This window comes from Ranitomeya imitator, chromosome 7, assembly GCF_032444005.1.
Source record: "Ranitomeya imitator isolate aRanImi1 chromosome 7, aRanImi1.pri, whole genome shotgun sequence".
Taxonomy (NCBI): Eukaryota; Metazoa; Chordata; class Amphibia; order Anura; family Dendrobatidae; genus Ranitomeya; species Ranitomeya imitator.
This window is the reverse complement of record NC_091288.1, coordinates 5,479,828-5,502,802: the sequence shown is the minus strand read 5'-3', so window position 1 is coordinate 5,502,802 and position 22,975 is coordinate 5,479,828. Positions and strand designations below refer to the sequence as shown.

The window sequence follows — 22,975 nt, the reverse complement described above, 5'->3', positions numbered from 1 at the left end:
CGGTTTTCCATTCATCCCGCTCTTTAATGCTGATGAGGTTATACGTTCCCCTCCCTGAGGTCCTTCTTGGAGAACCATTTTGCCCCTACAATTTGATTAAAGAGGTGATGGATCAGGGAAGCAGATACTGGCAGTGATCACATTGAGTTCCCAGAAATCCAGGCAAGGACGTAACCCCCATCTTTTTTCTTTACAAAAAAGAACTCCACGAGGAGGATGGTCCGATAAGACCCTCAGCCAGGCTGTCCGTGATGTAGTCCTTCATGGCCTGTCTCTCTGGACCAGAGATATTATACAGTCTGCTCTTGGGCAGCTTGGCACCTGGAACCAGATTAATTGGGCAATCATAAGGACGATGGGGTGAGAGTAATTGGCTCCCCTGCTCTGAGAACACGTCCCCAAAATCAGACAGGTAACTCAACACAGACTGGGTATCCACCCCAGCCAACCGGTTACCCAAGCAGTGTCCTTGACAATATGTCCTCCAATTTACTACTTCCTGTGTCAGCCAATACTACAGGATTGTGGAGAGCGAGCCAATGAAGTCCCAGTACCACAGGAGAGGGCGGAGCGAGCCAAGGAAGTCCCAGTACCACAGGAGAGGGCGGAGCGAGCCAAGGAAGTCCCAGTACCACAGTTGAGGGCAGAGCGAGCCAAGGAAGTCCCAGTACCATAGTTGAGGGCAGAGCGAGCCAAGGAAGTCCCAGTACCACAGGAGAGGGCGGAGCGAGTGATGGAAGTCCTAGTACCACAGGAGAGGGCAAAGCGAGCCAAGGAAGTCCCAGTACCACAGGAGAGGGCAGAGCGAGTCATGGAAGTCCCAGTACCACAGTTGAGGGCAGAGCCAGCCAAGGAGGTCCCAGTACCACAGGAGAGGGCAGAGCCAGCCAAGGAAGTCCCAGTACCACAGGAGAGGGCAGAGCGAGTCATGGAAGTCCTAGTACCACAGGAGAGGGCAGAGCGAGCCAAGGAAGTCCTAGTACCACAGGAGAGGGCAGACTCTCTAGCACAGTGGTCCCCAACTCCAGGCCTCGAGGGCCGCCAACAGTGCAGGTTTTCAGGATTTCCTTAGTATTGCACAGGGGTTGGAATCATCACCTGTGCAGATGATCACATTACCACTGATGCAATACTAAAGAAATCCTGAAAACCTGCACTGTTGGCGGCCCTCGAGGCCTGGAGTTGGGGACCCCTGCTCTAGCACATGAGTCAATTACCGCAGTGTGCATGTCCTCCATCTGAAGATGCAAGTCTCAGACCACCTGCGTAAAGTGCCCCAGTCTCAAGGGGTGGATTGAATAGCAATAATAGGTATGGGTCTGGACAGAGTATGTGGAATGAGGCCCTGGTCGTAGACAAACCTAGCGTCAACCAAATTAAACCCTGCTCCACTGTCCAGGAAGGCGGAAACGTCCACCTTTATTTCCATCCATGTATATAGTAGCTAGTAAGAAAAACTGTGTCCTACCCACCGAGGTCCCGGATTGCCAACGTCGCTGCAATCCGGGCCCTCTAGTTTTTCAGGTGTTTGTTTATATAGAGGTCGGGAAGGATAAGTCCTCACAAAATGGCCCTTTTTACCACAAAGGAAACACACTCCCCCTTATGCTGGACTGCAGACAATTTACCAGCCTGAGACGCCGCTCCCACCTTCATGGGTTCCACAGCAGGCTCCGTACTGACCGCCCTCGACCCCGGACCTCCCGCAGCCAGAGGTGACTCCCTATGTCTCTGGCGATGACCGTGATCAACCCGAATCGCCAGAGACACGGCCTCCTCAAGGGAGTCAGGAGTCTCATACAGAGCTAAGGCACATATTACTCTCGCTGAGAGGCCCTTACACAACTGACTGCAGAGTGCGGGGTCATTCCACCTGGTGTCTGTGGTCCACCTCTGGACCTCAGAGCAATACTCCTCCGCCGGCCAGTCTCCTTGCAGAAGCTGGCGCAGTGTGGACTCATATATGATGACCCCAATAGCGTCTCCGTAGCGAAGACCCAGAGCCCGAAAAAAATCCCTCCACCGTCTAAAGCGACTGAGTCAGACAGGAAGAAAAACGCCCATGGACTGAGGTCCCCCTGAAAGAGCAAGATGGTTATCCCCACACGTAGATCCTCTATGCCTGATGATACCGGACGTAACGTGAAGTACAGTTTACAGGCCTCGGAAGCCGGCAAACTTTCCCCCCTGGAGAACCTGTCTGGTAATGCCACCTTGGGCTCCACTGTGGTTCGCTGGGGAGATGGCAGTCCCACACCAGATGTATTAGTGTGTGTCACATACCCGGTTCTCCGCACGTGACTGGGAGTTGCACCTGCAAGGGTTAATCTATCCTCTCACTCAGTCCAGCATTCAGCCTCTGTCCTATACTGCAATGGGAGGACCCCGCTCATACACGCTGCCACCACTCACTGAACACACGGGTGATGAGTCCTGGAAATATTACTAATACTGTTTGCCAATCACCGGGGTCACACACTATAAGGCTATGCATTACTTTAGAGCATACAAAGTTCAAACTTAATAAATTTTAATCTTTAATAGAAAGGTACAGTGCTTACAATATCCGGATATAAAAAATATGGGAATAAAAAGTGACATGCAAAACCATTATAAAAATAAAGGGAGAAAACTTACAGAAATATCTAAACTTTGCAGTCCGGCATTCTGCTCCCTGAGGGGGGTATGAATATAGAAATGGGTTAATCAGCTTGCCTGCCCATCAATCTGTGAACAGCTTTCAATGTGTGAAGGCCCAATTACTATATACTCTCTATATATTACTATATCATCAATAAGGAGAATGGTGGCCATATTACTATATATATTACTATATCACACTGAGGAGAAGGGCGTCCATATTACTATATATATTACTATATCACACTGAGGAGAAGGGCGGCCATATTACTATATATATTACTATATCACACTGAGGAGAAGGGCGGCCATATTACTATATATATTACTATATCACACTGAGGAGAAGAGCGTCCATATTACTATATATATTACTATATCACACTGAGGAGAAGGGCGTCCATATTACTATATATATTACTATATCACACTGAGGAGAAGGGCGGCCATATTACTATATATATTACTATATCACACTGAGGAGAAGGGCGGCCATATTACTATATATATTACTATATCACACTGAGGAGAAGGGCGGCCATATTACTATATATATTACTATATCACACTGAGGAGAAGAGCGTCCATATTACTATATATATTACTATATCACACTGAGGAGAAGGGCGGCCATATTACTATATATATTACTATATCACACTGAGGAGAAGGGCGGCCATATTACTATATATATTACTATATCACACTGAGGAGAAGGACGGCCATATTACTATATATATATATATATATATTACTATATCACACTGAGGAGAAGGGCGGCCATATTACTATATATATTACTATATCATCACTGAGGAGAAGGGCGGCCATATTACTATATATATATATATATATATATATATATATATATATATATATATTACTATATCACACTGAGGAGAATGGTGGCCATATTACTATATATATTACTATATCACACTGAGGAGAAGGGCGGCCGTATTACTATATATATTACTATATCACACTGAGGAGACGGGCGGCCATATTACTATATATATTACTATATCACACTGAGGAGAAGAGCGGCCATATTACTATATATATTACTATATCACACTGAGGAGAAGGGCGGCCATATTACTGAATATATTACTATATCACACTGAGGAGAAGGGCGGCCATATTACTATATATATTACTATATCACACTGAGGAGAAGGGCGGCCATATTACTATATATATTACTATATCACACTGAGGAGAAGGGCGGCCATATTACTATATATATTACTATATCACACTGAGAAGGGCGGCCATATTACTATATATATTACTATATCACACTGAGGAGAAGGGCGGCCATATTACTATATATATTACTATATCACACTGAGGAGAAGGGCGGCCATATTACTGAATATATTACTATTTCACACTGAGGAGAAGGGCGGCCATATTACTATATATATTACTATATCACACTGAGGAGAAGGGCGGCCATATTACTATATATATTACTATATCACACTGAGGAGAAGGGCGGCCATATTACTATATATATATTACTGTATCACACTGAGGAGAAGGGCGGCCATATTACTATATATATATTACTAAATCACACTGAGGAGAAGGGCGGCCATATTACTATATATATTACTATATCACACTGAGGAGAAGGGCGGCCATATTACTATATATATATATATTACTATATCACACTGAGGAGAAGGGCGGCCATATTACTATATATATATATTACTATATCACACTGAGAAGGGCGGCCATATTACTATATATATTACTATATCACACTGAGAAGGGCAGACATATTACTATATATATTACTATATCACACTGAGGAGAAGGGCGGCCATATTACTATATATATATATTACTATATCACACTGAGAAGGGCGGCCATATTACTATATATATTACTATATCACACTGAGAAGGGCAGACATATTACTATATATATTACTATATCACACTGAGGAGAAGGGCGGCCATATTACTATATATATTACTATATCACACTGAGAAGGGCAGACATATTACTATATATATTACTATATCACACTGAGGAGAAGGGCGGCCATATTACTATATATATTACTATATCACACTGAGAAGGGCGGCCATATTACTATATATATTACTATATCACACTGAGGAGAATGGCGGCCATATTACTATATATATTACTATATGATCACTGAGGAGAAGGACGGCCATATTACTATATATATTACTATATCACACTGAGGAGAAGGGTGGCCATATTACTATATATATTACTACATCACACTGAGGAGAATTGTGGCCATATTACTATATATATTACTTTATCACACTGAGGAGAAGGGCGGCCATATTACTATATACATTACTATATCACACTGAGGAGAAGGGCGGCCATATTACTATATATATATATATTACTATATCACACTGAGGAGAAGGGCGGCCATATTACTATATATATTACTATATCACACTGAGAAGGGCGGCCATATTACTATATATATATTACTATATCACACTGAGAAGGGCGGCCATATTACTATATATATTACTATATCACACTGAGAAGGGCAGACATATTACTATATATATTACTATATCACACTGAGGAGAAGGGCGGCCATATTACTATATATATTACTATATCACACTGAGAAGGGCAGACATATTACTATATATATTACTATATCACACTGAGAAGGGCAGACATATTACTATATATATTACTATATCACACTGAGAAGGGCGGCCATATTACTATATATATATTACTATATCACACTGAGAAGGGCAGACATATTACTATATATATTACTATATCACACTGAGAAGGGCAGACATATTACTATATATATTACTATATCACACTGAGGAGAAGGGCAGCCATATTACTATATATATTACTATATCGCACTGAGAAGGGCAGACATATTACTATGTATTACGATATCACACTGAGCACACAATGTGACCTATGTAGGAGCACAGTCACACTACGTGGGATGTCGGTGGTCTGGGCCTCCACTCTTGGGGGGTTCTGCTCGGACAGTTGACACTTTTTGTGTCACTATATTAGTGGCTGTCACCTGACTCCAGGACCCGTGAGACGCGTGATTGGGTCATACTTCCGTGGCCTCTCTGGAGCAATTAGTCTCTTACGAACATAAACTTTGCTTTCTTTTTTGCCCAGTGGTGGTCGGGGCAGTGATGGATGACATGTCCTCTCTCTCTTCCAGGTGTTGGGATGGATTCGTAATGGGGAGTCCATGTTGAACGCCAGCCTGGTGAACGCCAGCTCCTTGTCTGAGGCCGAGCAGCTCCAGAGGGAACACGAGCAATTCCAGATGGCGATCGAGGTAATTGAATGCAGACAATTATGCTCCTATAATCTGCAAACTTAAAGGGACAGTGACCCCAAAGTCTGATGACTTTGTGCAGTCTGCACCTTGAAATGGTTTACAACAGGGGAGCATTCGCAACTGACTTACAGGTGTATTGATGCTTTTGCACTTTTCCTGGCCAACCCTTGTGCATCCCTGTCCTGGGTGATCACCCTTGCTGTATCGTGACTCTCCCAGGTGATCACTCTCGCTGTGACATGTGACACTCCCGGGTGATCGCCCTCGCTGTGTTGTCTGACTCTTTTGTGGTGATCGCTCTCACTGTGACGTGTGACTCTCTCTGGTGATCGCCGTCGCTGTGACGTGTGACTCTCTCGAGTGATTGCCCTCGCTGTGCCGTGTGACTCTTTGTGGTGATCGCCCTCGCTGTGACTTGTAATTCTCCCGGGTGATCACCCTCGCTGTGTTGTCTGACTCTCTGTGGTGATCGCCCTCGCTGTGCCGTGTGACTCTCCCGGGTGATCCCTCTCGCTGTGACATGTGACTTTGTGGTGATCGCTCTCACTGTGACGTGTGACTCTCCCGAGTAATCGCTTTCTCTGTGACGTGTGACTCTCCCGGGTGATTCCTCTCGCTGTGACATGTGACTTTCCTGGGTGATCGCCCTCGCTGTGACATGTGACTCTCCCGGGTGATCGCCCTCGCTTTGCTGTGACGTGTGACTCTCCCGGGTGATATCTCTCGCTGTGATGTGTGACTCTCCCTGGTGAAAGCCCTCGCTGTGATGTGTGACTCTCCCTGGTGAAAGCCCTCGCTGTGATGTGTGACTCTCGCGGGTGAAAGCCCTCGCTGTGATGTGTGACTCTCGCGGGTGATCGCCCTCGCTGTGACCTGTGACTCTGCTGGGTGATCGCCCTCGCTTAGACGTGTGACTCTGCTGGGTGATCGCCCTCGCTGTGATGTGTGATTCTCCCTGGTGATCGCTCTCACTGTGACGTGTGACTCTCCCGAGTAATCGCTTTCTCTGTGACGTGTGACTCTCCCGGGTGATTCCTCTCGCTGTGACGTGTGACTTTCCTGGGTGATCGCCCTCGCTGTGACTTGTGACTCTCCCGGGTGATCGCCCTCGCTTTGCTGTGACGTGTGACTCTCCCGGGTGATATCTTTCGCTGTGATGTGTGACTCTCCCTGGTGAAAGCCCTCGCTGTGATGTGTGACTGTCCCTGGTGAAAGCCCTCGCTGTGATGTGTGACTCTCGCGGGTGATCGCCCTCGCTGTGACCTGTGACTCTGCTGGGTGATCGCCCTCGCTTAGACGTGTGACTCTGCTGGGTGATCGCCCTCGCTGTGATGTGTGATTCTCCCTGGTGATCGCCCTCAGTGTGCCGTGTGACTCTCCCGGGTAATCACTCACTGTGCCTTGTGACTCTCCCGGGTGATCGCCCTCGCTGTGTTGTCTGACTCTCTGTGGTAATCGCCCTCACTGTGACTTGTGATTCTCCGCGGTGATCGCTCTCGCTGTGCTGTGTGACTCTCCCTGGTGATCGCCCTCGCTGTGACGTGTGACTCTCCCGGGTGATCGCTCTCGCTGTGTCGTGTGACTCTCCCTGGTGAAAGCTCTCGCTGTGACGTGTGACTCTCCGCGGTGATTGCTCTCCTTGTGCCGTGTGACTCTCCCTGGTGATCGGCCTCGCTGTGCCGTGTGACTCTCCCAGGTGATCACCCTCGCTGTGACATGTGACTCTCCGTGGTGATCGCCCTCGCTGTGCCGTGTGACTCTCCCGGGTTATTGCCGTCGCTGTGACGTGTGACTCTCCGTGGTGATCGCCCTCGCTGTGACGTGTGACTCTCCGTGGTGATCGCCCTCGCTGTGACGTGTGACTCTCCGTGGTGATTGCCCTTGCGACGGTGGTGAATTTTTGTGCTCTCCTTAGTTTGCCTGGACTCGTTGCTCCCTGGTTTCTCGGATCTCTTGTTTCGTGGCTCTCTTGTTTCGTGGCTCCCTGTTTTCGTGGCTCTCTGATCACATGGTCTCCTCTTGTTTACACAGTCCCTGTTTCACGCCAGCTCCTTACAGAAGACTCACCAGAGCGCTCTGCAGGTGCAGCAGAAGGCGGAGGCGCTGCTCCAGGCTGGCCATTACGATGCAGACGCCATCCGGGAGTGCGCAGAGAAGGTCGCTATGAACTGGCAGCAGCTCATGTTGAAGATGGAGGACCGATTGAAGCTGGTGAATGCCTCGGTGGCTTTCTACAAAACCTCAGAGCAGGTGGGTGACTGCGTGCAGCAGGACAAGAGAGGGGAAATCTTACACATGATCCGCCATCACGTCTCCTCCTTGTCCTGGTCTAGGTTTGCAGTGTCTTAGAAAGCCTGGAGCAGGAATATCGGAGGGACGAGGACTGGTGCCGGGGACACGATAAACTGGGACCATCTCAGTCCGACATGGACCATGTGATGCCGCTGATAAGCAAACACTTGGAACAGAAGGAAGCCTTCCTCAAGGTGATGGGCGGAGCATCTTCAGGGGTGGGACCTGTGCTAAGCAGGGGAGTTTCATGTATTTTACATTGTAAAGTGCACCCTGAGCTGCGGCCCATCTATAATGTCTGCTCCTCCGGGGCCGTATAATACAGTGTCAGGTGCAGCCCCCAACCCTCAGCCGCGGCCCATCTATAATGTCTGCTCCTCCGAGGTGATATAATACAGTGTCTGGTGCAGCCCCCAACCCTCAGCCGCAGCCCCTCTATAATGTCTGCTCCTCTGGGGTCGTATAATACAGTGTCAGGTGCAGCCCCTGACCATGAGCTGCGACCCCTCTATAGTTTCGTCTCCCCCCCATGTTATTCCACCCCCATGTCTTTTCTTCCACAGGCCTGCACGTTGGCGCGGAGAAATGCTGAAGTTTTCTTAAAATACATTCACCGTAACAACGTCAGCATGCCAGGAGTGGCCCCACATACACGAGGGCCCGAGCAACAGGTAAAAGGTGAGTCCTGCCACACATTGATTAGGGTGGTCTCTTCTCTGGGATTGCTGCTGCTCTGGGCGCCATCTACGGTTGGTCGTGGCCAGTGGCCGCACCCTATAGAGTCTCCCTAGCCTCTCCTGTGGGGGCCGGAGTGATGGCCCTTATTGGAGATTACTGGCAATGCCCAGCATCACGGATTCCTCTCTATGCTGTCACTAATTCGTCACGTATCCGCTTTCACGTGACTGGGGGTGCTGCCTGCAATGATTAATTTATCTCCCCGCTCTGTCCAGCATTCAACCTCTGTCCTATGCTGTAATGGGAGCATAAATCACACACTGACCCAGTCCACACACCCGCTCATACACGCTGCCACCACTCATCGAATACATGGGTGATGAGTCCCGGAAATATTAATGCTAATACTGTCTACGACTCATAAGGCTCACACACCTTAGGCTATGGATTCTTTAGAACATGCAAGGTTCAACTGTTAAAGTTTTATGCTTTAATACAAAAAGGTTCAGTGCTTACAGTAAAGAAAAGGGTATAAAAAATATGGTAATATAAAGACATACTAATATGCCAAACAGTATAAAATAAACAGGAGAAAACTTACAGAAATAGCTAACTTGTAGTCTGCTTCTGCTCCCTGAGGGTAGGATGAATATAGACTGGATCAGCTTCCCAGGCTGCCCTCACATGTGAACAATTTTGAATGTATACAAGCCAAATTTATAGAGTCACCCTGGAGGTCAGATTTCTAGACCAGCCCCTCAAGTTGATATTCTGATTTCTTGTTTTTGATTGGACCTCTGAGATTCTTTGTGTAAAGCTTCTCACAGATACTGTCAGGCTGTAATTGACATCTCTCTTCAAAGAGCTAGGAGGTGTCAAATTTTCCCTTTCTTCTTGGTTCCCAGCACAACCCCCTGGTGAGATTGGAGACAGAAGTCTGCTGTCTCAGAAAAATACATATTAACACATGGGTGCGACCTGCAGCATTCAGGACAGATGTTACATTATTACTAGTCACACAATAAACCTATACATAGTTCACTGCACACATATATATTTATACATATTTCACTACACCCAGAAACGCTGCGGATCGCTGGCAGGATGGTCGCTGCTCCCGCCTCGTATATCGGCCTGTGTGGGACAGACACGAAGCCACCGGGTGCGGAGGTCACCAGTATCGTCCTTGCCGCGGCAGTGGGGTGTATGGATTGTGGAGCTGTGGCTTCTGTGTCCGGTGACGCTGTGCTAATTTTGCAGCCATCCTCAGCGAGCTGCTCCAGAGGGAGAACCGGGTGCTGCACTTCTGGACCCTGAAGAAGAGGCGTCTGGACCAGTGCCAGCAGTACGTGGTGTTCGAGAGGAGCGCCAAGCAGGTAAGCGGTCACCTGTAGGTCCGGTCGTCTCCCGACGATCATCTATCAGTCTATGAGACTGCACGTCACAGTCGTCTTTAAAGGGATCGGTTGTCCTGGACAGGTGCGAACTTTGCCCATGAAGGATGTTGGTCATCTTCTCTGCCATCTGCTGGTCACAGCCAGTACTTTATATTTCTAGGTCTCCATAATATATAAAGAGCGGCCCAGGATCGGGGTGACGGGTCAGTGGGTTTGCTGCGGATGTCAGGGTTCAGGGTAACGCTGTTCGAAGTCATACACTAGATAGTGTTTGTCCTGATGAAGAGGTCCTGTGTATGACTGCCTGAAGCCTGTCCAATGAAGCTTTAGTAAATCTTATCGACTATCTGACTATATCCCTCAGCATCCGCTGACCCCTCACCCGGATCCTCGGCCACTCTTTCCTTGTGGACCCGGGTCTCGCAGCGGCGGATATGCGCTAAACATGTTGCTTAGGTGCAACTTCGTCTGGGAAGCAGATTCCTTTCTTCTCTGCACCTTAATGTGTTGTCAGTTAAGACCCTGTTGCACCTCTGTTTTTCCTAGTTTTCCAAATCTTCTACATAATATTTAGGTATTAATTCTAATTAAAAAAAATGTAGCTTTATTTCACGGAGATATAGATTTACAAAATACTAGCTGTGACTAGCAGATGTCAGACAAATAATTAGTAATGATTTTATTTTTTAATTAATTGTGTAGTAATAACTTTTACAATTTCCCTTTTTTGTGATCCCTGGAGGAGTTTGATCTTGGTATTTTTATGCAGAGTTCTGGATCCTCAGAGGACGTTGTTCACCGACGCTGCCACTAGGGGGAGCTCTGTCATACAGATGTTTACCACTCACTCGTCTCCATATTGATTCTTTGTGCAGGGAGCTCCCTCTAGTGGTGACTGAAGGCAGGACAATGTTATCTACTGATACATTGAACCATCCTGCATCATTGTATCCCTGCCCCATCTCTGCAAACGTGTCACTCATTTCCTCTTCTTTCCTCTCATTTTTTGCTCTTTCAGGCTTTAGATTGGATTCAGGAGACTGGAGAACATTTTCTGTCCACCCACACGAGAACGGGAGACAGTCTGGAGGACACTCAGGGTCTACTGAAGGAATATGAGGACTTCCGCATCCCTGCTAAGGTGAGGGCCCCTCTGATGTCCTGGGTGGTGGAGGGCCCATGTAATTGTATATAGTGGTATGCAGGTATATGGTGTAGACTGTTTCGGGGTCAGGCCATGGCTCGGCAGCGCTCTCCAGTATTTGTGTCCTGGCTCCTAGTGAACACCATAATGTCGAGGTTTTGTGACTGAGCCCTGGGTTATGATACTCCACTCTCAGGGGGCCATAGACCCCCATAGTTTCCTGCGCTTGTTGCGCCATCGCTCCCTAGTGTTCAGTATCGGTATTTCTTAATGTCAAGGCAGCAGTGATCTCATGTGAGTGCGTGGACCTCTCCTGACGTCTAAGCATCTCTGACTTATGGTTTTATTATGAATGATGGTATAGATGGACGCAGAGATCCGCGGCGTGAACCGCTGCCAATAATATGTCCCTCCTCTTCTCTCTACTGGCAGCAAACGAAGGAGAAGGTGCGGCTCCTGATCCAGCTGGCGGACAGCTTTGTAGAGAAAGGCCACGTCCACGCCACCGAGCTGAAGAAATGGGTGACCACTGTGAACAAGCATTACCGCGAGTTCTCCCTGCGGATGGGGAAATACCAGTGCTCCCTGCAGCGGGCGCTAGGCATCAGCACTGAGGTACCCGCACACAGCACACCGCGAGAAGCCGCTGATCACAGCGCTGCTCTCCTCCACCCGCCAGCCTGATTGTCTGTGCTCGTAACGGGTCTGGACTACAGATCGTGAATGAGCGCTGCACAGTGTGTGTGACCGAGTGCAGGAGAGGAGATGGGGACTATCAGCAGAGCGGACAGCGTGCACAGGGATGACTCTTCTTGGATCTTTACTCTAGGGGCCACGTAATGGCTGCGCTCATCAGATTAGCTTTATTGGGGCAAGTGGCAGACTTCCAAATTTGAAGGGACCCGTCCATGTGAGGAAGTGAGATGTATCTGCTGGTTGAACATGTCACTCCGAGCTGTAATCCTGCACGGTCAGACGTCACGGCGTGCCAAGTGTCGTAGGATCCTGCACCCTGTGTCAAATCAGTGGATACAGCATGTGGGCAGCGTGTGTCCGACATCGCACCAGACCTGGCTCCTGCTACACGTCTCGCAGTAAATCCTCTGCTCCGCTTCTGCTGCATCATGTGATGGCCGGATTATACGTGCGCTGCTCATAAATGAGTGTTCACGTCACATCCGGTCATCTCATCAGGGGTCCAGTGTGTGGTCCGGACGCGCCATCCTGGGGACCGCGAGATGCTATTGGATCTGATATGATGAGATCTAAGGTGGCAATTTATTACAGTGCATATGATTACAGGAAAGGTAAAATAAACCGCCAGGGAGTCGGGCGGCCGCTGTTTAAGGAGTCAATGATTGTTGCTAATCTTTGGCCGGCACCATCATTCACATTCCCACATTTTCATCTTCAGGATAATAAAGATCTAGAACTTGACATCATTCCTGCCATCCTGACTGATCCAGAGGTGAAGCTTCGAGATGCCGGCCACGAGGTCAATGAGGAGAAGAGGAAATCCGCCAGGAAAAAAGAGTAAGAGCCAACCGTGGGCACCACCACGAGCCCCGCGCCAGGGGCCGCCATAAAGATTTAATAGTAGTATAACATATATTATATAACACCAGCGTCCAGTATATGACACCAGTTTATAACACCACTATTTATGATACCAGAATATATAACACCAGCTTTAAGTATATATCATCAGTATATAACACCACTATATATAGTACCAGAGTATAGAACACCAGCGTCCAGTATATAACGCCAGAATATATAACGCCAGCATCCAATGTATAACACCAGTTTATTAACACCAGGGTCCAGTATATGACACCAGTCACCAGTATATAAGACCAGCGTCCAATATATGACACCAGTATATAACAGCACTATTTATAATGCCAGAATATATAACACCATCATCCAGTATATAACACAAGTGACTAGTATATAACCCCAGCCTCCAGTATATAACACCAATATATTACACTAGTATCCAATATATAACACCAGTATATATAACACCAGCCTCCAGTATATAACACCAATATATAACACCAGCGTCCAGTATATAACACCAGTATGTATAACACTAGTATCCAATATATAACACCAGTATATATAACACCAGCAACCAGTATATAACACCAGCCTCCAGTATATAGCACCATCGTCCAGTATATAACACCAGTATTTATAATACTAGCTTCCAGTATATAACACGAGCATAAAGTATATAACACCAGCCTCCAGTATGTGACACCAGCATAAAGTATATAACACCAGCCTCCAGTATAACACCAGTATATAACACCAGCATAAAGTATATAACACCAGTATATAACACCAGCCTCCAGTATAACACCAGTATATAACACCAGTATATAACACCAGCATAAAGTATATAACACCAGTATATAACACCAGCCTCCAGTATAACACCAGTATATAACACCAGTATATAACACCAGCATAAAGTATATAACACCAGTATATAACACCAGCCTCCAGTATAACACCAGTATTTATAATACTAGCATCCAGTATATAACACCAGTATATAACATCAGCCTCCAGTATAACACCAGTATTTATAATACTAGCATCCAGTATATAACACCAGCATAAAGTATATAACACAAGTATATAACACCGGCATCCAGTATAATACCAGTATATAACACCAGCATCCAGTATATAACACCAGCATCCAGTATATAACACCAGCCTCCAGTATAACACCAGTATGTAACACTGCCATCCAGTAAAATACCAGTATATAACACCAGTATATAACACTAGCATCCATTATATAACACCAGCCTCCAGCATATAACACCAATATGTATAACACCAGCATCCAGTATATAACACCAGTATATTACACTAGCAACCATTATATAACACCAGCGTTCAGATTATAACACCAATATGTAGAACACCAGCCTCCAGCATATAACACCAGTATTTATAATACCAGTGTCACGGATCCCTTCTCCGTGGTGTCACTTATTCGTCACGTGCCTGCTCTCACACGTGACTTGGGGTTGTGCCTGCAAGGGTTAATCTATCTCCTCACTCTCAGTCCAGCATTCAACCTCTGTCCTATGCTGTAATGGGAGCATAAATCACACACCGACCCAGGCCACACACCCGCTGATACACGCTGCCACCACTCACCGATATATACGGGCGATGAGTCCCGGAACTAATAATACTAATAATGTCTATCACTCATAAGGCTCACACACCTTAGGCTATGGATTCTTTTAGAACATTCAAGGTTTAACTTGTTAAAGTTTTATACTTTAATAACAAAAGGTTCAATGCTTACAATAAGAAAAGGTATAAAAATATGATAATAAAAAGACATACAACTTATGCAAAACAGTATAAAATAAAGAGGAGAACTTACAGAAATTAACTGGTAGTTGCTTCTGCTCCCTGAGGGTAGGAGGAATGTAGATTGGATCACCCCAGCTTCTCAGGCTGCCCCCAGCATGCGAACACAATTCTGTCTGCAGCCTAAATTTATAACTTTGGTCTGGAGGTCAGGTTTCTAGACCGGCCCCTAATGTTAATATCATAATTGCTGGCTTTCTGATTGGCCACGGCCGCTCTACTAATGAATATATTATTTTTCTCTTGAGACACTTGTGAAAAGGTTCTCAGGAATAGATAACCTCAGACCGCAATTAACATCTCCCCTCCAAGACCTAGGAGGTGCCAAATGTTCCCTTTCTTCTTGGCCCTAGCTAGACCTCCTGGTGAGATATGGAGACACAATTTCTACTAGTCCCAAGGAAGTATCTATTAACACCTAAGTGTGACTTGCCTTCAGGACAGGTGTTACATTATCACTAGTCACACATATAACCCTAGACATATGTCACTACACACATATATATATACACATATTCCACCACAACCAGCCTCCAGTATAACACCAGTATATAACACCGGCATCCAGTATAATACCAGTATATAACACCAGCATCCAGTATATAACACCAGTATATAACACTAGCATCCATTATATAACACCAGTGTCCAGTATATAACACCAATATGTATAACACCAGCCTCCAGCATATAACACCAGTATTTATAATGCCAGCATCCAGTATTTAACAGCAGCCTCCAGTATTACACCAGTATATAGCACCAGCATCCAGTATATAACACTAGCATCCATTATATAACACCAGCGTCCAGTATATAACACCAGTATGTTTAACACTAGTATCCAGTATATAACACCAGTATTTATAATACTAGCATCCAGTATATAACACCAGCCTCCAGTATAACACCAGCATTTAACACTAGTGTCCATTATATAACACCAGCATCCAGTATAATAGCAGTATATAACACTAGCATCCAGTATATAACTTTGACATCCAATATAATGCCAGTATAAATCCAGTATGGAACCATTGTACACTATAACACCATATGATTTTGATAATTCTTTCTTTTTAGGTTTATAATGGCTGAGCTTCTCCAGACTGAAAAAGCCTATGTCCGAGATCTGCACGAGTGCATGGAGGTCTGTCTGTCTAGCTATCTAATTTATATCCATCTATTTATTATTTATCTATTTATGTATTATAAGAGGTGGGCGAACCTAAACAGTAAAGTTTGGTTTCAGTACTGAACACCTACTGTTTGGGCACGGACACTGAAAACGGACTTCACTAGGAAGTCCGTGTTACTGCCTGGGTTTAAAGGGAATCTGTCACCCCCAAAATCAGCTGTGGCCAAAATCATTAAAAACCAGCATGGAGTTTCCCCTATTGTTGACAACCAACCTTGCTAATGCAGACAGCCGGGGGCTGGTATTCTTAGGCTGGTAAGCGGCCATTGATATTGGCACCCCCAGCCTAAAAATAGCAGTCCGCAGCTGCCAAGAAAAGGCATATTTATTAGACGCGCCATTTCTGGCACATTACCCGGCTCTTCCCACTTGCCTTGTAGCAGTGGCAAGTGGGGTTCAAATTTGTGGGGTTGAGAGGCATCTATAAGACACCTATCCATTACTAATCCTATAGTTATATGGTAAATAAAGACACAGCCAGAATATAGTCCTTTATTTATACTCAACTAACACGTAATTCCACTGAATCCCTAGTCTCCTGTAATAAAACAAAAATAAAAAACAACAATAACCCTGACCTGTCTGTGATTCTTTCCCACGCCATAATCCATGTCTGGGTATAAACATTTTTCAACCTAGACTGTTCCAAGATGCGAGGCTGAGAACCACTCGTGAATGAGCTGCTGCGAGATTAACATCAGTGACTAGCGGTGACATAATTGAGGTTACCGCCGGTCACTCAGGTTGCGTTCCCAGCCAGACTGAACTGCGGTGACCTCAGTGAGATTCCCGCTAGCACCGTGAGACTTTCTCACAGTGCTAGCGGGAATCTCACTGAGGTCACCGCAGTTCAAATTGAACGCAGTGAAATTCTCCCGTGAACTGCAGTGAACTCACCTCTGCACCATGAGACTTTCTTACGGTGCTAGCGGGAATCTCACAGAGCTCACCGCAGTTCAGCCTGGCTGGGACTGCAATCTCAGTGACCGGAGGTAACCTCGATGACGTCACTGCTAGTCACTGAGTTTGCCCTCGCAGCAGCTCATTCACCAATGGTTCTCAGCCTGAACGGTTGCATCTTGGCACTGTCAAGGTTGAAAACTGTTAATCTCCTAGACATGGATTACTGCGTGGGACAGAACGTGGGACTGGTCAGGGATATTGTTGTTTATTTTTCTTTGTTTTATTACAGGATACAATGGCTTCGGTGGAATTAGGCGTTAGGTGAGTATAACTGTTTCTTATTTTTAAATATAAAAGGAAGTGTTTTGCTTTATTTCAAACAAGGTACTTTATATTAATAATAAGAATAATTTTATTTATATAGCGCCAACATATTCCGCAGCGCTTTACAAATTATAGAGGGGACTTGTACGGACTATAGACATTACAGCATAACAGAAATCACAGTTCAAAATAGATACCAGGAGGAATGAGGGCCCTGCTGCTCGCAAGCTACAAACTATGAGGAAAAGGGGAGACACGAGAGGTGGATGGTGACAATTGCTATAGTTATTCGGACCGGCCATAGTGTAAGGCTCGGGTGTTCATGTAAAGCTGCATGAACCAGTTAACTGCCTAAGTATGTAGCAGTACAGACACAGAGGGCTATTAACTGCGTAAAGTGTATGAGAACATAATGCGAGGAGCCTGATTATGTTTTTTTTTTGAATGGGCCACACAGGGATAGCTAGGTTAATGCGTTGATGTGGTAGGCCAATCTGAACAAATGAGTTTTTAGGGCACGCTTAAAACTGTGGGGATTGGAGATTAATCGTATTAACCTAGGTAGTGCATTCCAAAGAATCGGCGCAGCACGTGTAAAGTCTTGGAGACGGGATTTGGAGGTTCTGATTATTGAGGATGCTAACCTGAGGTCATTAGCGGAGCGGAGGGCACGGGTAGGGTGGTAGACTGATACCAGGGAGGAGATGTAGGGTGGTGCTGAGCCATGGAGTGCTTTGTGGATGAGGGTAATAGTTTTGTACTGCATTCTTGAGTGGATGGGTAACCAGTGTAATGACTGGCACAGGGTAGAGGCATCGGTGTAACGGTTGGTGAGGAATATGATCCTGGCTGCAGCATTCAGGACAGATTGGTGCGGGGAAAGTTTGGTAAGAGGGAGGCCGGTTAGTAGAGAATTACATCAGTCCAGACGAGAATGAATAAGTGAAACAGTAAGAGTTTTTGCAGAGTCAAAAGTAAGAAAAGGGCGAATTCTAGAAATGTTTTTGAGATGCAGATAAGAAGAGCGAGCCAGTGATCGGATGTGGGGGGTGAATGAAAGCTAGGAATCAAGTATGACCCCAAGGCAGCGGGCATGTTGCTTTGGAGTAATGGTGGAACCGCACACGGAGATGGCAATGTCAGGCAAAGGTAGGTTAATAGAGGGAGAGAACACGAGGAGTTCAGTGTTTGACAGGTTCAGTTTCAGATAGAGGGAGGAAATGATGTTAGAGACAGCGGTAAGACAATCACTGGTGTTTTCTAAAAAAAAAAAAAAAAATATTCTGGCTGTGTCTTTATTCACCATATAACGATAGGATTAGTAAAGGATAGGTGTCTTACAGATGCTTCTCCATTACTAAGCTGTTGGCTTACTGTCGCCTGACAATACAAAGGTGACATCAACCCCACTTACCACCGCTACAGGGCAAGCGGGAAGAGCCTGGCAAAGTGCCAGAATTGGCGCACCTAATAGATGAGCCTTTTCTGGGCAGCTGAGGGCTGCTATTTTTAGGCAGGGGGGCCAATATATATTGTCCCTTACCAGCCTGAGAATACCAGCCCCCAGCTGTCTGCTTTAGCAAGGCTGGTTGTCAAAAATGGGGGGCACCCCACAACATTTTTTTAAATTCATTTATTTAAATAATTAAAAAACACGGAAATACGGTGTGGGGGCCCCTCTCTTCCTCATAACCAGCCTTGCTGAATCTGACAACTGAGGGTTGTAGCCCGCAGCTGTGAGTTTTGCCTAGCTGGTTATCAGATATACAGGGGAATCCATGCCGTTTTTTTAACATTATTTATAGCGCAGAAGCCGGCTGATAAATACTCCCATCAGCTGCGCCTGCTCTTGCTGTTAGCGGCAGCATGCGTCGGCTGATGGGACCAGTAGCCCCATTAACTGACACCAGTGACCGGAGGTAAACTTTATGCGGTTGTCTGACCGGCGGTGATGATTTTACTGCCGATCAGAACGATGTTTGCCGTGCTCTCAAGCACATGACACTATGGTAAATACCGGATGTTCGGGCCCCCCGTGTAAGTGAATGGGGGCCGGGTTTGGTTACCGCCCATCTATATCTATCTATCTATCTATCTATCTATCTATCTATCTATCTATCTTATCTATAAATAAATATCTATCTTTTTCACCTGTCCCCTCTCTTTTAGACGTACCTATGGGAGATGACCAGTGGAGTGGAGGAAATTCCCCCTGGGATTGTTAATAAGGAACACATTATTTTCGGGAATATTCAGGAAATTTATGATTTTCACAACAAGTGAGTACCAGGAGGAAACCTACGCAAACACGGGGAGAGCATACAAACTCCTTGCAGATTGTCATGGATCCCTTATCCGTGGTGTCACTTATTCGTCAGGTGCCTGTTCTCACACGTGACTTGGGTTTGTGCCTGCAGGGGTTAATCTATCTCCTCACTCTCAGTCCAGCATTCAACCTCTGTCCTATGCTGTAATGGGAGCATAAATCACACCGACCCAGGCCACACACCCGCTCATAAGCACTGCCACCACTCACCGAATACACGGGCGATGAGTCCCGGACTAATAATAATACTAATAAAAATATGTCTATCACTCATAAGGCTCACACACCTCTAGGCTATGGATTCTTTTAGAACATTCAAGGTTCAACTTGTTAAAGTTTTATACTTTAGTAATAAAAAGTTCAATGCTTACATTAAGAAAAGGCATGAAAAATATGATAATAAAAAGACATACAACTTATGCAAAACAGTGTCAAAATAAACAGGAGAAAATTTACAGAAATTACCTAACTGGTAGTTGCTTTCTGCTCCCTGAGGGAAGGAAGAATGTAGATTGGATCACATCAGGTTCTCAGGCTGCCCTCACATGTGAACACAATTCTCTGTCTGCAGCCTAAATTTATAACTTTGGTCTGAGGTCAGGTTTCTAGACCGGCCTCCCAGGTTAATATCATAATTGCTGCCTTTTTGATTGGGCCATGGCCGCGCCCCCAATGAATATATTATTTTCTCTTGTGAAAAGGTTTTCCGGAATAGATTCCCTCAGGCCGCAATTATCACCTCCCCTCCAAGACCTAGTAGGTGCCAAATGTTAGCTTCTTCTTGGCCCTAGCTAGACCTCCTGGTGAGATATGGAGACAGAATTTCTACTAGTCCCAAGGAAGTACCTATTAACACCTAGGTGCGACTTGCCTTCAGGACAGATGTTACATTATCACTAGTCACACATATAACCGTAGACTTATGTCCCTACACACACAGACACACACACACACATATATATAATTTTTATTTATATAGCGACATCATATTCCGCAGCGCTTTACAAATTATAGAGGGGACTTGCACAGACAATAGACATTACAGCATAACAGAAATACAGTTCAAAACAGATACCAGGAGGAATGAGGGCCCTGCTGCTCGCAAGCTTACAGACTATGAGGAAAAGGGGAGACACGAGAGGTGGATGGTAACAATTGCTTTAGTTATTCGGACCGGCCATAGTGTAAGGCTCAGGTGTTCATGTAAAGCTGCATGAACCAGTTAACTGCCTAAGTATGTAGCAGTACAGACACAGAGGGCTAATATCTGCATAAAGTGAATGAGAACATGATGCGAGGAACCTGGTTTTTTGTTTTGTTTTGTTTTTTTATATAAATAGGCCACACGGATCGTTAGGTTAATGCATTGAGGCGGTAGGCAAGTCTGAACAAGTGAGTTTTTAGGGCACGCTTAAAACTGTGGGGATTGGGGATTAATCGTATTAACCTAGGTAGTGCATTCCAAAGAATCGGCGCAGCACGTGTAAAGTCTTGGAGACGGGAGTGGGAGGTTCTGATTATTGAGGATGCTAACCTGAGGTCATTAGCGGAGCGGAGGGCACGGGTAGGGTGGTAGACTGAGACCAGGGAGGAGATGTAGGGTGGTGCTGAGCCATGGAGTGCACGGGTAGGGTGGTAGACTGAGACCAGGGAGGAGATGTAGGGTGGTGCTGAGCCATGGAGGGCACGGGTAGGGTGGTAGACTGATACCAGGGAGGAGATGTAGGGTGGTGCTGAGCTATGGAGTGCTTTGTGGATGAGGGTAGTAGTTTTGTACTGGATTCTGGAGTGGATGGGTAACCAGTGTAATGACTGGCACAAGGTAGAGGCATCGGTGTAACGGTTGGTGAGGAATATGATCCTGGCTGCAGCATTCAGGACAGATTGGAGCGGGGAAAGTTTTGTAAGAGGGAGGCCGATTAGTAGAGATATACAATAGTCCAGACGAGAATGAATAAGTGAAACAGTAAGAGTTTTTGCAGAGTCGAATGTGAGTGTGTGTATGTATATGTGTGTATATATATATATATATATATATATATATATACACACACACACACACACACACACACACACACACACACACACACACACACACACACACACACACTTCACCACAAATAACTTTGCAGATTCGCATATAGAGAATGTGATTGGATAGATATTGTAATGTCACCATTTCCCCTGTCTTCTTCCCTTCTCTAATCCCCATAACATTGTGTTAATCATTACGAATTTACTGTCAATAAGATGTAATGCTCGACACAATTTGTAAATAAATAAAAATTTATGTTTCAAAAACAAAGTCAGCTCATCCCGCAAAAAACAAGACGTCACATGACTGTCGGCTAAAATATGGAAAATGTATAGCTCTCAAAATAAGGTGATGCAAAAACTATATTTTTGCAATAAAACGCGTCTTTTAGCGTGTGACAGCAGCCATACATAAAAACCCAATATAAATCTGATATCGCTGTAATCGCACCGACCCGAAGAATAAAGTTGTCAAATCAATTATACTGTACGAGGAACGGTGTAAAAAATAAATAAAACCAATTCTTCACCTGCTGTTGATTTTTCTACATTCTGCCTCCCAAAGATCGCAGTAAGGCTCGGCGCACATTTATCCTGTGCTCTGCGCTGAGCGCTTGCATCATGGTTTCCGTGCACATCTCTGAAATACGTGATTCAATCGGAACTTCTGGCATAAGATCCCCTATAATGAGGCAGATGGAGGCACCGTGGACGCCGTCTGATTTGTGATCCGGCGTGGTTTGTCTTTTTAGGCAAGCATAAAAGTGCAGTCAGCCACAGTTTTGTTCACTTCTTAAAAGGAGATCGCTGAACAGAGGCCAGACTGAGTCCAGAGTAACTCTGCTGCCTCATTATAGTGGATCCCTCGGGTTTCTTCTGAATCACATCACTCGGAGATTTAGATGGACACCACAAAGTAAGTGCTCAGTGTAGAGCACAGGATAAATGTGATCCCAAACGTTATGTAAAATGTTCACAATAAATGTTTCAATTCAATCCACAAAAAAAAACAAATCCACACTCTGGTCTGTCATCTGCTAACGGAAATATAGGGGGCTTCCACATTACTGGTAGCACAAAGTCTCTGGAAGAGCAAAATGCCTTCTCGTCCCTAAAAAAAAAAAAAAAAATCAGCAAATTCCCAAATCCAAATGTCCCCCTCCCTTCTGAGCCCTTCTGTGTCATGGAGTCAAAATCATCACTACACCTGTAGATAAATTCCCAAAGAGGTGTAATTTCCAAAATGGGGTCACTTGAGGGGGTATTCCGCTCTTCTAGCAATTAGGG

At 45.5% G+C, this 22,975-nt stretch overlaps 1 protein-coding gene across 2 annotated transcripts in view; it reads left to right on the top strand.

Annotated features, from left to right (window-relative positions):
* The window catches only part of KALRN (kalirin RhoGEF kinase), a 424,214-nt gene that overhangs the window by 184,922 nt on the left and 216,317 nt on the right, over positions 1 to 22,975 (top strand). For both annotated transcript variants that reach the window (XM_069732606.1, XM_069732607.1), the window contains exons 16-25: positions 5,865 to 5,984; positions 8,019 to 8,237; positions 8,321 to 8,473; positions 8,843 to 8,957; positions 10,218 to 10,333; positions 11,373 to 11,495; positions 11,931 to 12,113; positions 12,913 to 13,031; positions 15,987 to 16,053; positions 19,498 to 19,607. In XM_069732606.1, coding sequence (XP_069588707.1) covers positions 5,865 to 5,984; positions 8,019 to 8,237; positions 8,321 to 8,473; positions 8,843 to 8,957; positions 10,218 to 10,333; positions 11,373 to 11,495; positions 11,931 to 12,113; positions 12,913 to 13,031; positions 15,987 to 16,053; positions 19,498 to 19,607 — 1,325 coding nt within the window. The remainder of the gene's footprint in view (positions 1 to 5,864; positions 5,985 to 8,018; positions 8,238 to 8,320; positions 8,474 to 8,842; positions 8,958 to 10,217; positions 10,334 to 11,372; positions 11,496 to 11,930; positions 12,114 to 12,912; positions 13,032 to 15,986; positions 16,054 to 19,497; positions 19,608 to 22,975) is intronic.